Below are 12,876 nucleotides of genomic sequence, written 5' to 3'. Positions count from 1 at the left end.
ATACTTATTTCATGTTATATAGAATAATTTTGTGATTTTATATAATAAAATTCTGTTATTTCTGCATTTTTTTGTGTTTTGCTGTATTTCTGCGTTTTTTTTATTCTGCTGAATGATTTGTTGATGATGATTGATTGCTGAATTATTGTAATGTTACAGTGTTGTTGATTTTATGTTGACTTTATGTTGATATTATGTTGATATCTACTGATTCTTTTTATTTTAACATTGACAAATAAGATAATATTGTTTGTGAAATAAACATTCGTTAGATGAAATGAAACTGTATCATAATCGTCTTTGTCGAAATTTAGTTAGGTATGAGAGGTGGAACGCAAAATAGTTATACAAGTGATTTTGAAGAAACTGTACAGCTGCAAAGAGAATTGAGGAAAAAAATATTTTGAAATAAATTTCTTTAATTTGTGAACTGTTGTGTTGGTGTATATTTAATATATTTTTATTTTTATATGTAAGAATAATTTTATTTTTTCATTTGAATTATTGTTGTTGTTTTTTCATATTGTTTTGATTACTTACTATGATAATATCTTTATCTGATTCATTTATTTTAAACATTTTTTACCTTTATTGTTCATTAGTAGAATTACTACTATCATATTAACAAATTATCAACATAATGTCAACATGATATCAACAATTAATGCAAATTTAATTGTAAAATGAGAACATCGATTGATTTAAGTAAAAAAACAATCAACATATTATCAAAAACATGTCAACAGGTTATCAATACAGCAATTTAACACTAACTTTATTTTTCTTTTAATGATTGAAAAAATCAACATGTTATCAACGGTATATCAACAACATGTCAACATAAAATTGAAAATCAAAAAAAATAGAAATACTTATCAACATAATGTCAACAATTAATCAACAACGAATCAACAATTAATGCTAATTTAGTCAAGATGTTTATAAAATGAGAATATTGATTGATTTAAGTCAAAAACAATCAACATATTATTAAAAACATATCAATAGTTCATCAATATATCAATTTAAGACCAACTTTATTTTTCTTTCAATGATTGAAAAATCAACATGTTATCAACAGTATATCAACAACATGTCAACATAAAATTGAAAATCAAAAAAAGTTGAAATACATATCAACATAATGTCAACAATAAATCAACAACGAATCAACATAAGGAATAAAATAAAACATAATTTTTTGAAAAATTGTGACAATCTATAAAATATCAACAAGAAATCAACAACATGTCAACATGATAATGCTAACATATCCTTATCTAATATCATTTAAATTTTGTTTTTTTAATTTATTTCACGCACAAAATTATCTAATTTGCTAATGTTTTTTTTAGAATAAATTTTTTCAATGTTAAAATTAAGGAAATACCAACTGATTATCAACACAAAATCAACATAAAATCAACAACACTATAATATTATAATATTTCAGCAATCAACTATCATCAATAAATCGAACTGCAGAATAAAAAAACACAGAAATACAACCAAACACAAAAAATGCAGAAATAACAAAAATTTGTTCCATATAACCATAAATTTATATTACATAACATGAAATTAGCATTATATTCTTAAAATATAATCTCTATACATGTTTAATGGTGAAATAACAGTAAAAAAATTGTAGATCTGAAAATAAAAAAGAAGAAGAAGAAGAACAATGAATAAATTATAGATCTGAAATCAAATAGATGACGACGATGAGCAGAGGAGATGATGGCGTTAACAAAGATTACAACAGAGGCGATGATGAGAACGATGATGGAGGAGCGGAGGAACAGAAGACGGCGAACGGTAAAAAAAAGAGGAAGATGAACTGAGAGGAAGAGAGAATTGAATGATGAGGAGAGAGAAAATAAAGGAAATTATGATTTGTATGCTGTTAGGGTTTAATATATAGAGTCCGTATAAAAGTAATAAAATAGGCCGCACATGGTAGTTTAGAAAAGACAAATTTGGACCCGTATAAAAGATAAGAAATTGGCAAAGTAGGTTGTTTGTGTAAAAAGCCCTTTATTCTACTGAAAGAAAACATAACTTAGAGAGAGAAAAACTTAAATTTCCTAGATTCCGATGCATAAGACGGTGATCTTCGGCTCCGGACAGAAATTACAGTCTCTTAGTGCTTTTATTTTTTATTTTTCAAATAAATTGCTCTATTTTTTAAAAGATTTACGAGTGGTTTTCATGTATTTTCAATTTTATAAACTCATTATTGTGTTTTAATTCTTTGTACCATCAAGATTTTTTTAGTATTTGTTCAAACTTCATATTCAATTTTCTGATGAATCAAAATAATGCTCAAATCATAGAAAATATATTTGCAACGCAACAAATTGAAAATGAAAATTCTAAAGATATAAATAGTATCAGGAAATTTTCTCCATTTAATTATTTCTGATTATAGTCGCCTTTAAAATTTTCATTGTTGTCAAATCAATTGTTAATTTTAATTGTATTTTTATTTTTTGTATCTATCCGATCTACAATATACTTCGACGTTTTAATACCTTAATAATATCTACATGTTTACAAAAACTATATAATAAAGAAACTCATTTTCTCACATATTTGGTAATTCATCGAGGTTGTTATCGTTCTTGCCTGATTTCACCATAGTACAATTAATTATAAATATTAAATACATGTCTTTTTAGTCCTTTGATCGATAAAATCTTCAAGAAATATAATATTCTTAATTCTAATTTAGGCAATGTGTTGGAAAGAAAAAATAAATCCATTGATTGAGCTCTATTACTTGTAAGAAACAACAAAATTAAATTATTTTGATCCCAGAACTTTAAGCAAATCAATATGGGACATTAGATTAGATATTAATAATTGGATTTGTTGACAGTTGAAACAAAGACAAAATCAGAAGGACCTCAATAAATAATTTAAAACCAACAAAGGTTCATTTCACCCCTCCAACTTAGCACAAAAAATTCAAAACGTCCAAATTGATGGTTTTGAACAAATAAAGCCACAGCCTTAGTAAAATTGAATCATCTTAAAATGATCTAACTTGATCAAACTATGGGTTTAATTGTTCAAAATCACAAACTTGAATATGTTTGATCTTTTGTACCAAGTTAGAGGGGTGAAATGAATATTTGTTGAATTTAAAACATGGATAACCAACTCAAAGTAAAAAAATTATTTGGACCAAAAAGAGCAGAAAGATACCTGTATTTATTGATCTGTGCAGCAGGCATACCTAAACTTACAAACAAACAAAGCCTGTATACAGTCTAAACACATTAAACCCTAAACATAATACCTAACCTAAAAACTTTTAACCAGAAGTAAGTTAATATAACAACAAAATGTGATGTGAAGAAAATATAAGATGCTAAACTAAGCTGTATTAGAAATATTTAGCAGCTATCAACAACTACTTGTATTTCACTATCACCATTTTTTACCTTTTCATCTGCATCATTTGAGGCATTCTACTGCTGCTGCTCCTTGGGCAGTGAAAAAAAGTTACAGCCTTCTCGGGAATCGGCCATCCAATATATCAGATAAAAGTATCGCTTCTTCTTGGTTCGCGTTTGTCTTCCACACTCGGAATTGAGCAGGAAAATGGCCTTTTGCATTCCATTTACGCAGTTGAATGATGGTAAACGGCCCTTGGTTATTTCCGGATGGATCTCGATAATGCCATATTTTTTCTGTCTCGAAATCAGAATTTAATACCTCTCTTGCTGACGAATGAGGCGACGGTATAGCAATTGGTGCCGCAACAGGATGGGATTCAGTTCTTACAGCTGGTCTGGTACTCCAATCACTAGTTGATACACCAGTAGGGCTTAACTGGCTCTTTGCTCCGTTATGATTATTCAGTCCAGAGGGTCCCCATCCTTGACTCCACTTAGACTCCCTATTTACCGAAGGTGGTGTGGTTATGTGTCGACTTTGCTCCGAGGCAGTAGCCATATTCTTTTGTGACCTGTTTCCTGGACTGTTTTGATCACCTTCTCGGAATGAAGAATTGCGATCTAAAGGCCTTCTGCCAAAACCAGTACCTCTCGGTCTTACATGATCAACTGCAAAAAGAAAAACGAAAAAATTAATACCGGCTATACTTTCATAACAGAAACTGGCAAAATTGCAAAGACAATTTTTTTGCAAATTACCTTGTTTCGTATCATCTGAATCTCCAGCATCTTCTTCAGACTCGTGACTTGGATCCATATTTGGATCCATGTGTACATCAGGAATCTCGTGTAGCCTGCGTTGGCGTTCCTTTGGAGACTTCAAAAGATCTAATTTCTCTACGCATTCTCTAAGCGTGCAACATGAATTAAGGAACAGCAGAAACAAAGTTTTTTGACACATTTTCAACTGTTAGTAGAATATTTTATCCTGTTCTAGGGTTCACAATCAAAATGCAGGAGAAGAGAACAAAATGAAAGGTATTGCACTGTGTGCATTAACAGTACTTACAATCTAGAACCTCAGCGTGTAACTATAATTGTAGCTTATTCTTGTTCAAAATATCATTTAGAGTTTTAGCATTTCCGTCTCCGTTCTACATAGGGGTTTAATATAACATGCATGGCAAATGCGATGAAACATTCAATGAATGGTATGGCATACCAACCAATCCACAAATAACACAGTGCACAAACAAGGTGGAGTCAGCATTACAAAGTCCAGATTTATAAGACGACATCATAAAATATGACAAAATACAGAGAGGAGCCAAGGTCTTCCAGAAAAATTGCCTTAGTTACGTCAACACCTGGTCATTCAAAATGTGACCAGCGATCTAGCTTACCCTTAACCAATTGCAATTTGCAAATGTTTACAGCATATGGCGCATAAATTGATTACTGTAATGTAGTTTGTGAGTACTATAATGGACCTAATTATGGATAGTTTTGAGCAAACATGCAACGGGAAAAAAGACATATTAACAGATCAAAATAACCTCGTACAAAAAAGGATATTCCTTCCTTCGTCCCGTTTCACTAGCTCGATCACGAAGATGATTGAGCCTTGCTATTTCTGCTTGCAGCCACTGGATCAGAAGAGTAAGACCATGTGCAACAGGAGCAGATTCAGAAATGATACAAAATTAATATGAAACAAAGTACCCCCACCTTAAAAGGGAATTTATTTTTTCAAGAAAAAAAAGGTGAAATTTAGTATTATAATTTCAAGTCATATTTAGTAATGAAATTGTTCAGATGAGAACTCACATCATTGACTTTGACGGATTGAAGTGCCATTGCTTTCTCCTGAACCTCACCCTATTTTAAAAATAAGAAGCAAATCTAAATTGGACAAGAGGCCACATGTAATAAACCTTAAGTGTTGAAATGGACATTTAGAAACACTTACAACTTTCATCCGTTTGATAAGTCCACATTTTATACTTTGGCGTAAACGTCTACATTCATCCTGGAAAAATAAGTTGCAGCTTAGTTTATCAGAATTGGATAAATACTACCTGATCAGGTAGTCCCATGGTTGCCAATATAAATTGAATAATTAACATAATAGAGCAGTTACTATGCATCACATAAAACTAGATCAAAAAGAAATACTGCTAGGCCTATTACGATCAGCTCCACATTTTAAAATAAGGGAAAAAAAGAAAACTATTCTTCTTGATAAATCTCATAGTGGTCTGCGGAAGCAAGATCTACATAAGAATTGATTCTCAAAAATATATAATAACCATCAAGATTTAATCTTACTCATTATCTAGATAATGGTGAACATCATAATAATATCTAGTCAAAATACTGTGGGCATCTATCAAATTGAGGAGAGAAAATGGAATAACAATTAGTCAAATACCTCCAAAGTACAACATGACCTTTCCTGAAAATTCTCAATTGCGTAAAGTATAAATTGTATCATTAAAGTTGGTGGTTTTCAAATAGCATTTAGCCATAAACAAACAGGAAAAAGAGGTTGCACTCAACAAGCCCACTCCATTGTAGAATTTCAAGGATGACAACTAAAACAGACAGAGAATAAAGAAGAATGTGTGCAGTTGCAAGTTCAAGATGAGTGTTAGGCAAAGAAGGATTCTAAAATAGACATATGGACCTATGAGAGTAGACAGACTCTATAAGGTGTGCATTAGAAAAAAGGTGAGAATGATTCCTGTTGAATTGAAGACAAGTTGAAAATGGAGATTTGAAATGGTTGAGTCATGCAAGCCATAGACCAAAATACCCAATCAGAGGTCAATTACATACAGTGGACAGCATATGTAAAGGAACATGTAAGCCTCTCACAAGGAAAAAGGTGACGCTAGAAGATCTAAAGGCTTTACATTTTCTCCAAACATGCAGCCCAAAATAGTTTGCAACTCAAAAACTACCTACTTCCTAGCTTGGAAGAAGGCTTAGACAAGTTAAATTAATTGAGTTGCTCAAGCTCAAGAGCCTCTTGTGTAATGTAGCAAGTAAATGAAGGAAAAAAAGGAAAAGACACGCTGTAATTATGCAAATCCATTTTAGATCACAGCTATGCCACATAGTTAAAATCATGTGAAAGCAAGAATACTGTGACATTTGATGACATAAAGTTATGGTTAAGAATGATAAGGCCACCGGTTACGAGGCATAAAGAGTGTTTCAGGTATATCAATATTTAACTATGAAACTAAAAGAATGCATGAGCTCCATGTTCTGGGCTATACTGTCTCAATAATTTTAGTAACCACCATTGCATAGAGGTTTCGCCTGCCGTTCCAAAAACTGTTAAGAGACAGATGAAAGAGATCACTGGTAAAAGGATCAGTGGCAGCTAAAAGAACCTGTTTAAGGCTGTTAACATTTATCCTACACTAGCTGTAGCCTACAACTGTAAATCATGTTATCTTAGAGGCTGTAATTTTTAAAAGGAATATCACAGCAGCAATGGCATGAACATAGTACTTTAGCTACAACACAGCAAAATAGCCAGTCACCAAGGTTTAGTTACTATTAACAGCAATAACATTTTAAAATAATGCACTACAGGCTGTGATATGCTCAACTGTTTGATGTGCATTCGTGTGCGTTTTAGCAAATGGATTTTGCAGAAGGGACCCTTAGAGAGAATAGGCAAAAGCAAAGAATCTAACTATGCACAGATTGCAAGGAACTTCTACAAGCTTAAACTGAAATCTAGAAACATTTCATGTTACATCAGAGAAATGCTCAAATTGGTGAACAAAGTAAGAACCTAAAATTATTTCTCTAAACTAGAGTTCGAAAATAAGGAGTCGTAGCTTTTGAAAACTTAAAAATAACAACATATATTCTAATATTTCTTACCTCTGAAAATTCCTGATTTGAAATCCCATCAATTGATACAGTCTCTTTCTTGTTCAGATTTAATATTTCAACCATGATATCAGTTTTTCTAGAGCCAACTTTATAAGATTCATCCACCTTGCTAGTACCTATATTAAGAATCATCAAAGTTTAACAGTAAACTTATGCTTCAAAAATATAATGTTCAACAATTTATTATAAGAAAATTCTTCTCTTTCATGAAAAATAAACAGGAGTAATGATCATATAAATAATACCTATAACCGGAACGAGCCTATACATGTTTTGCTTTTGATCACCACCCGAAATTCTAATTCGCACAAATGACCCAACAACCTTTTCATGAAACTTCTCAGTATCATCCAACAGGTTTTCTAATAGGCTACGCTTTAGGTATACCAGGCTAATGTTGTGAACATCTATTGCTGCATATTCTTCTGAATTGCGGTTCATGTGAGATTTTGACTTTTTACGTGATTTACGTCTTCTATCATTACGACTATCGCTACTTCCAGCAGCCTCTCCATCGCTATCAATGGCATCAGAAACTCCCTCTCGAGTACCGTCATCAGCAGGAGACTTTTCTTTGATAAGAAAGTGGTTTTCAAGAAGCTTCAGCATTTCAAAATGCCCCACGCGTGGCTGTCCAAACAGGTTTCTGAGTCTTGAATCACAAATAATTTGACTTTTCTGGCGAGGATCGCGAAGATTATTTCTTTTAATGTATTCTACTAAAAGGGCCTGGACATCAAATTGCGATACCACAGATGTATCCCCATTTTTCATGTGAGCAACAAATTCTAAAAGCTCCTTTGTTGCCCATGGACCTTCAGTCAAAGGAGTGACTTCATCCACATCAGAACCTTCCCTAACTAGAGACTTCTGCTTCTTAAGAACCTTAACCTGATCCCTAGTTTTTCTTCTCTTAGAACGATTTGCCTCCATATTTCCACCATTGTCTACAGAAGCATCTTTCTCATCATCAACCTGATAAAGCTCACCTGAAGATACCTCTTTGGGAGCAACAGAGCTGCCGATCCCTTTCGCAGAATTCTTAGATTTAGCAGGCTCATCTCCTTTCCTCGGATTTTTAGCTCTAGTTAGCTCATCCACTGTTATGGACAATTTAGCTTTTAAGTCAATCCAATAGTCTCTGAAGAGATACTCCCAGCTAGTTTTGTCGTCAAAATCAACTTGGGCCTGCAAATGCAAGAGAAAAAAATTCCAAAAATGACACAATCATAAAGAAAAGAAACAGCAATTTATCAATCCACTCCTAGAAATGAAAGAATTTTCGGAAGATTCAAACAGTAGATGAAGGAAAAAATTGAAACCATGCATAATCAAAATGAGAAGATTATGCAGTTTTCTGTCCCATAACTGGATTCGTATTGCAGACACAATGAAGAAAGAAGATCAACTAACCAGCCAAAGAGATAGGGAGAGAATACAACATACCTTCTCTGTATTTTCTGGTGTAATATTTTCAATCAACATTATGGTTTTCATGCAAGCTCCACAAATTCCTTTAGTTCCTCTTACGCACACAAAATCAGCATCTTTGGTGCATGCTTTGCATAAAGAGTATGCACAAGTATAACACATATAATGTGAAGCTTTCTGACAACTGCTACATATATGCCAATCTGAAAATATATGATAGTTAGATGGCGCCTAACTGAAAAGTTAACAAATGAAATCTCAAAATTTCATTGACATTCATCATGACAACCACAAATCTTTAGAAATATGAACACAACTGTGGCATAGAATATGTTATAAAGTGCCAAGATGGGTAATACAACTTATCGCTACAGGAAAAGCAATGCAACAATAATTAGATAGCAAGAAGCTAATGTACATCACAAAATTAAAAGCAAAAAAGAATGTTCTTAAAAAATGGTTGGGAAGGGGCAAGAATGGGGCCTTGGCTGGTCTAAAAATATGAAAAGGTCATTTCAAGTTCTAGAAACTAATTTGCTCTGGTCTATCAGAGATGCATTTATTTGCTCAGATATATTTCTTAAACTGGCTCCTTCAATATTACCTAAATTGCATTAGAATAATAACTGCTCTTTTAATATAAGTAAACAAGATTTAACAGATGATCAGACATCTTATAAAATTTTACATAAAATTGGCCCCGCCAATCTCACAATTTCGGATTATCCCTGAATGTTCTTGCATATATTAGCAGCACAAAGTTTTAAAATATCAAAAGAATGTCTGTGTACATAAAAAAATAAAAGTAAAGTTTTTTAAAAAAAAACAAAGTAATGATTTTGTACATGAGAAATAAAGGTTTTGAAATAATAGCCCATCCTTGCTACAAAACCAACCAGCATTGCAATGTAGTTGTGCAATATACTATTCAATGCAGGGAGTATGCAGCCGAAATATATCCAAAAACAATGAACAGAATTCATGAAGAATCAAATCCTTCACTGAGACATACCGCAATTCCATTTAGATTTTGACTGAAAGAATGACTCATCCCTTTTAATACAAGCTGGGTGATATGCCTTTGGGCAACCCCTGCAACACCAGACGAAATAATTAAGCAAGTGAACAGCAAAAGTGCAGGCAGAAACTACATACACTAGACCTAAACTTACACTTGGTATACAAGACAGCTAAAATCAACTCCTAAGTTTTACCTATGATCTTAACTTAAAAGGACAAACATGATTTTACGTAAACAAACATACACACTATGTAACTGTACACAAGTTGAAGTAGAAGACTCACCTACGATCGCAAAGCACAAGGCTGCCACCATCATAACAAACAAAACAAACATCTTCCTCTTCCTTTTTCTTCCTCTGAGGTGGAGTTGTTCTAGTATTCGCCTGTATTTTCCCACGTTTCCTTTTCCCCTTACTTTCATCCACAACATTAGCCTCCAGTTCAGCTTCCACATCCTCCAAATTAGCATCTCCTCCTGTATCTTCTTCGGAAACACCACCACCTGCATCAGCATCATTAGCAGCATGAGGAGAATGATGTCCAGCAAGCTGTGATGAATCATCATCATCTGCATCCTCCATATGGACATCTACTCCCCCTGCATCTTCTGAACCAACAAGACCAGTGTCTCCAGCTGGTTGTGAACCATTGTCCTGTTGTTGAATCTCCTCTTGCTGGTTAAAATCTTCCTCCTTTCCATTTTCCTCTTCAATTTCAGCTCCATCTTCCTCCTCCTCATCCTCCACCTCATCGTCATCCTCCCTTTCTAACTCTAACTCTTCACCACCCTCATGTAACTGCTCCTCCTCGGCCTCTGCCTCCACCTCCGCCTCCTGTAATTTCAAAACATCATCCTCATCCTCCTTCTCTAACTCTATATCATCACCACCCTCCTGTAACTGCTCTTCCTCGGCCTCCACCTGATTCTGTAAATTCTCATCACCCTCCTCCTCCTCCTTCTCTAACTCTATATCATCAGCACCCTCTTGTAACTGCTCCTCATCCGCCTCCACCGCCGCCTCCACCGCCGCCTCCTTCTGTAATTCCAAATCATCATCCTCCTCCTTCTCTAACTCTGAATTCTCACCACCCTCCTGTAACTTCTCCTCCTCCTCCCCCGTCGCTGCCGCCTCCTCCGCCCGTAATGGAAAATCATCTTCCTGCACTTGTTCCTCCTCCTTCGGTAACTGTAAACTATCATCCTTTTCTAATAACTGTAACTTCGAATTATCAACCTCCTCCGCCGCCGTCTCTTCCTCCTCTGCCACCTCCTCCGCCTTTGGTAACTCTAATTCACCCTTATCATCAACCGCCGCCACCTCTTCCACCTCCCCCACGCTACCAGACTGTTTCTCCGCCTCATTTCTCAACAACTGTACATCCTCCACCTCCTCCACCGCTTCCTCTTGTAACTGAAGCTTCTCTTGCTCCGGTAATCTCTCTATTTCCTCCGGTAACCGCTCCTCCTCTGTCTCCGCCTCCGCCTCCTGTTTCCGGCCATCCACCATCTCCTCGTCCTCCTTGTCCTTCTGTTCTTGTTCTTCCATTGAATTCATAGTCTGAATTTGATGATTTCAATGAAATATGAGTAGCATCAACAACTAATTTATCTATCTAACTTTACTCATTCATATCGACCCGACTGGTTTCAGCACAAAAAAATAATAAGAAATAAAATAACTGAAAAAACAAACCCTAGGTTTTGATAGGCAAAAGGGTAAAATTAACCCTTAAACTTTTTAGGATGGAACTAATACGTCTTTAAGAAAATAAAATGTACTAATATGAGAATATCACCTCTAACTCCAAGTTCAATTTTGGTAAACATTATGTTATACAATAATTTTTTTTTTTCAAAGCCTATTTCAATACTTAGTTATATTGGAAGTTTCAGCTCAAAAAAAACAACTTAACTACTCATGTCGCAGTGGCGGATCTAGAAAATTAGCATGGTGGAGTCCATAAAAATTTAAACTATAAATATATATAAATTTTAAAATAAAACAATTAATAAATTAATCTTTTATAATTGTCCTCAACGAATTTTCATATCCTGAAAATATTAAATAATTACATCGTTACTCATACCATTATAAACATCATTCTCGATGTATGCTACTAGACGATCATTCAACCATTAAGCACTCATTTTATTTCGTAAGTCGCTCTTTACCAATTTCATTGCAAAAAAAAAGGTTTGCTCCACGGTTGTTGTAACTACTGATAAAACTAAAATACATCAGTGAAGCTGTGAGTAAATATTATGTTTCTTGACCTTCACCGTCCTTCTTGAAAGCTCTCCTATTCTATTCAAATTACTGAATCTATAATTCCTACGTACATCCAAAACATAGTTTTCAAGTTGATTTTTCAGAGCAATCATATAAATACTAGAAAACTCACATGGATAGAATCCAACCATCTTTATTAACTTTTTCTCATTAAACGCACTAAATGAGTCTTTTAGACTCAGCAAGCAACACAAACAAGTAATTCAAATTGAGCTTTTAAAGTTGCATGTCAGATACTGCATAAAGGATATCAATATGATAATGGTGCAAATTACTAACATGTGAAGTTCTACGACACCTTCCTTTAACATATGCATCTTCCATCTTCGGTATTGTAATCTTGATCTTATTGTAAAATGAAAAAACCTTATGCATTAATTATTGAACAAAGGGTCAATGTGCCCTCTGAACTTGTGACACGGGGTCATCTAACCCAATTTATACTTTTTTGAGCAACTAACTCATAAACTCTTCATATTTGGGTCAAATAACCCCATAATTTATATTTTTATTTCAAAAAATAGATTTAGGATAATTATACCGCAATAATTAGGGAAGTATTTAATTATTGTTTTGCATCTCTCACCTTCAATTTGTATTTTACGCATTTTAAAAATACAATTATGGGGTTATTGACCCAAAAATAAAGAGTTTTGGGGTTAGTTGCTCAAAAAAGTATAAATTGGGTTAGATGAACCTGTGTCACAAGTTTAGGGGGCGCGTTGACCCTTTGTTCTTAAATTATTTCATCCATTATCTCTTATTTGTTGCAATATTTCCTTTGCAGTTCTAACAAGTGATATAGCATTTAG

General features: G+C 33.9%; 1 protein-coding gene across 1 annotated transcript; it reads right to left on the bottom strand.

Annotated features, from left to right (window-relative positions):
• Positions 1–3,196: 3,196 nt before the first annotated feature.
• Positions 3,197–11,448, bottom strand: LOC126659838 (zinc finger CCCH domain-containing protein 19-like). Its single transcript, XM_050353164.2, has 10 exons — positions 10,056–11,448; positions 9,763–9,842; positions 8,766–8,953; positions 7,565–8,507; positions 7,308–7,435; positions 5,374–5,433; positions 5,232–5,282; positions 4,980–5,050; positions 4,164–4,318; positions 3,197–4,073 (listed from the first exon to the last, which is right to left on the bottom strand). The coding sequence occupies exons 1-10, from the start codon at positions 11,327–11,329 to the stop codon at positions 3,511–3,513; spliced, it is 3,513 nt and encodes a 1,170-aa protein (XP_050209121.1). The 5' UTR covers positions 11,330–11,448; the 3' UTR covers positions 3,197–3,510.
• Between the last annotated feature and the right edge of the window lie 1,428 nt (positions 11,449–12,876).

Source organism: Mercurialis annua, linkage group LG8 (assembly GCF_937616625.2).
Source record: "Mercurialis annua linkage group LG8, ddMerAnnu1.2, whole genome shotgun sequence".
Taxonomy (NCBI): Eukaryota; Viridiplantae; Streptophyta; class Magnoliopsida; order Malpighiales; family Euphorbiaceae; genus Mercurialis; species Mercurialis annua.
This window is presented reverse-complemented; position numbering and strand designations above follow the sequence as displayed.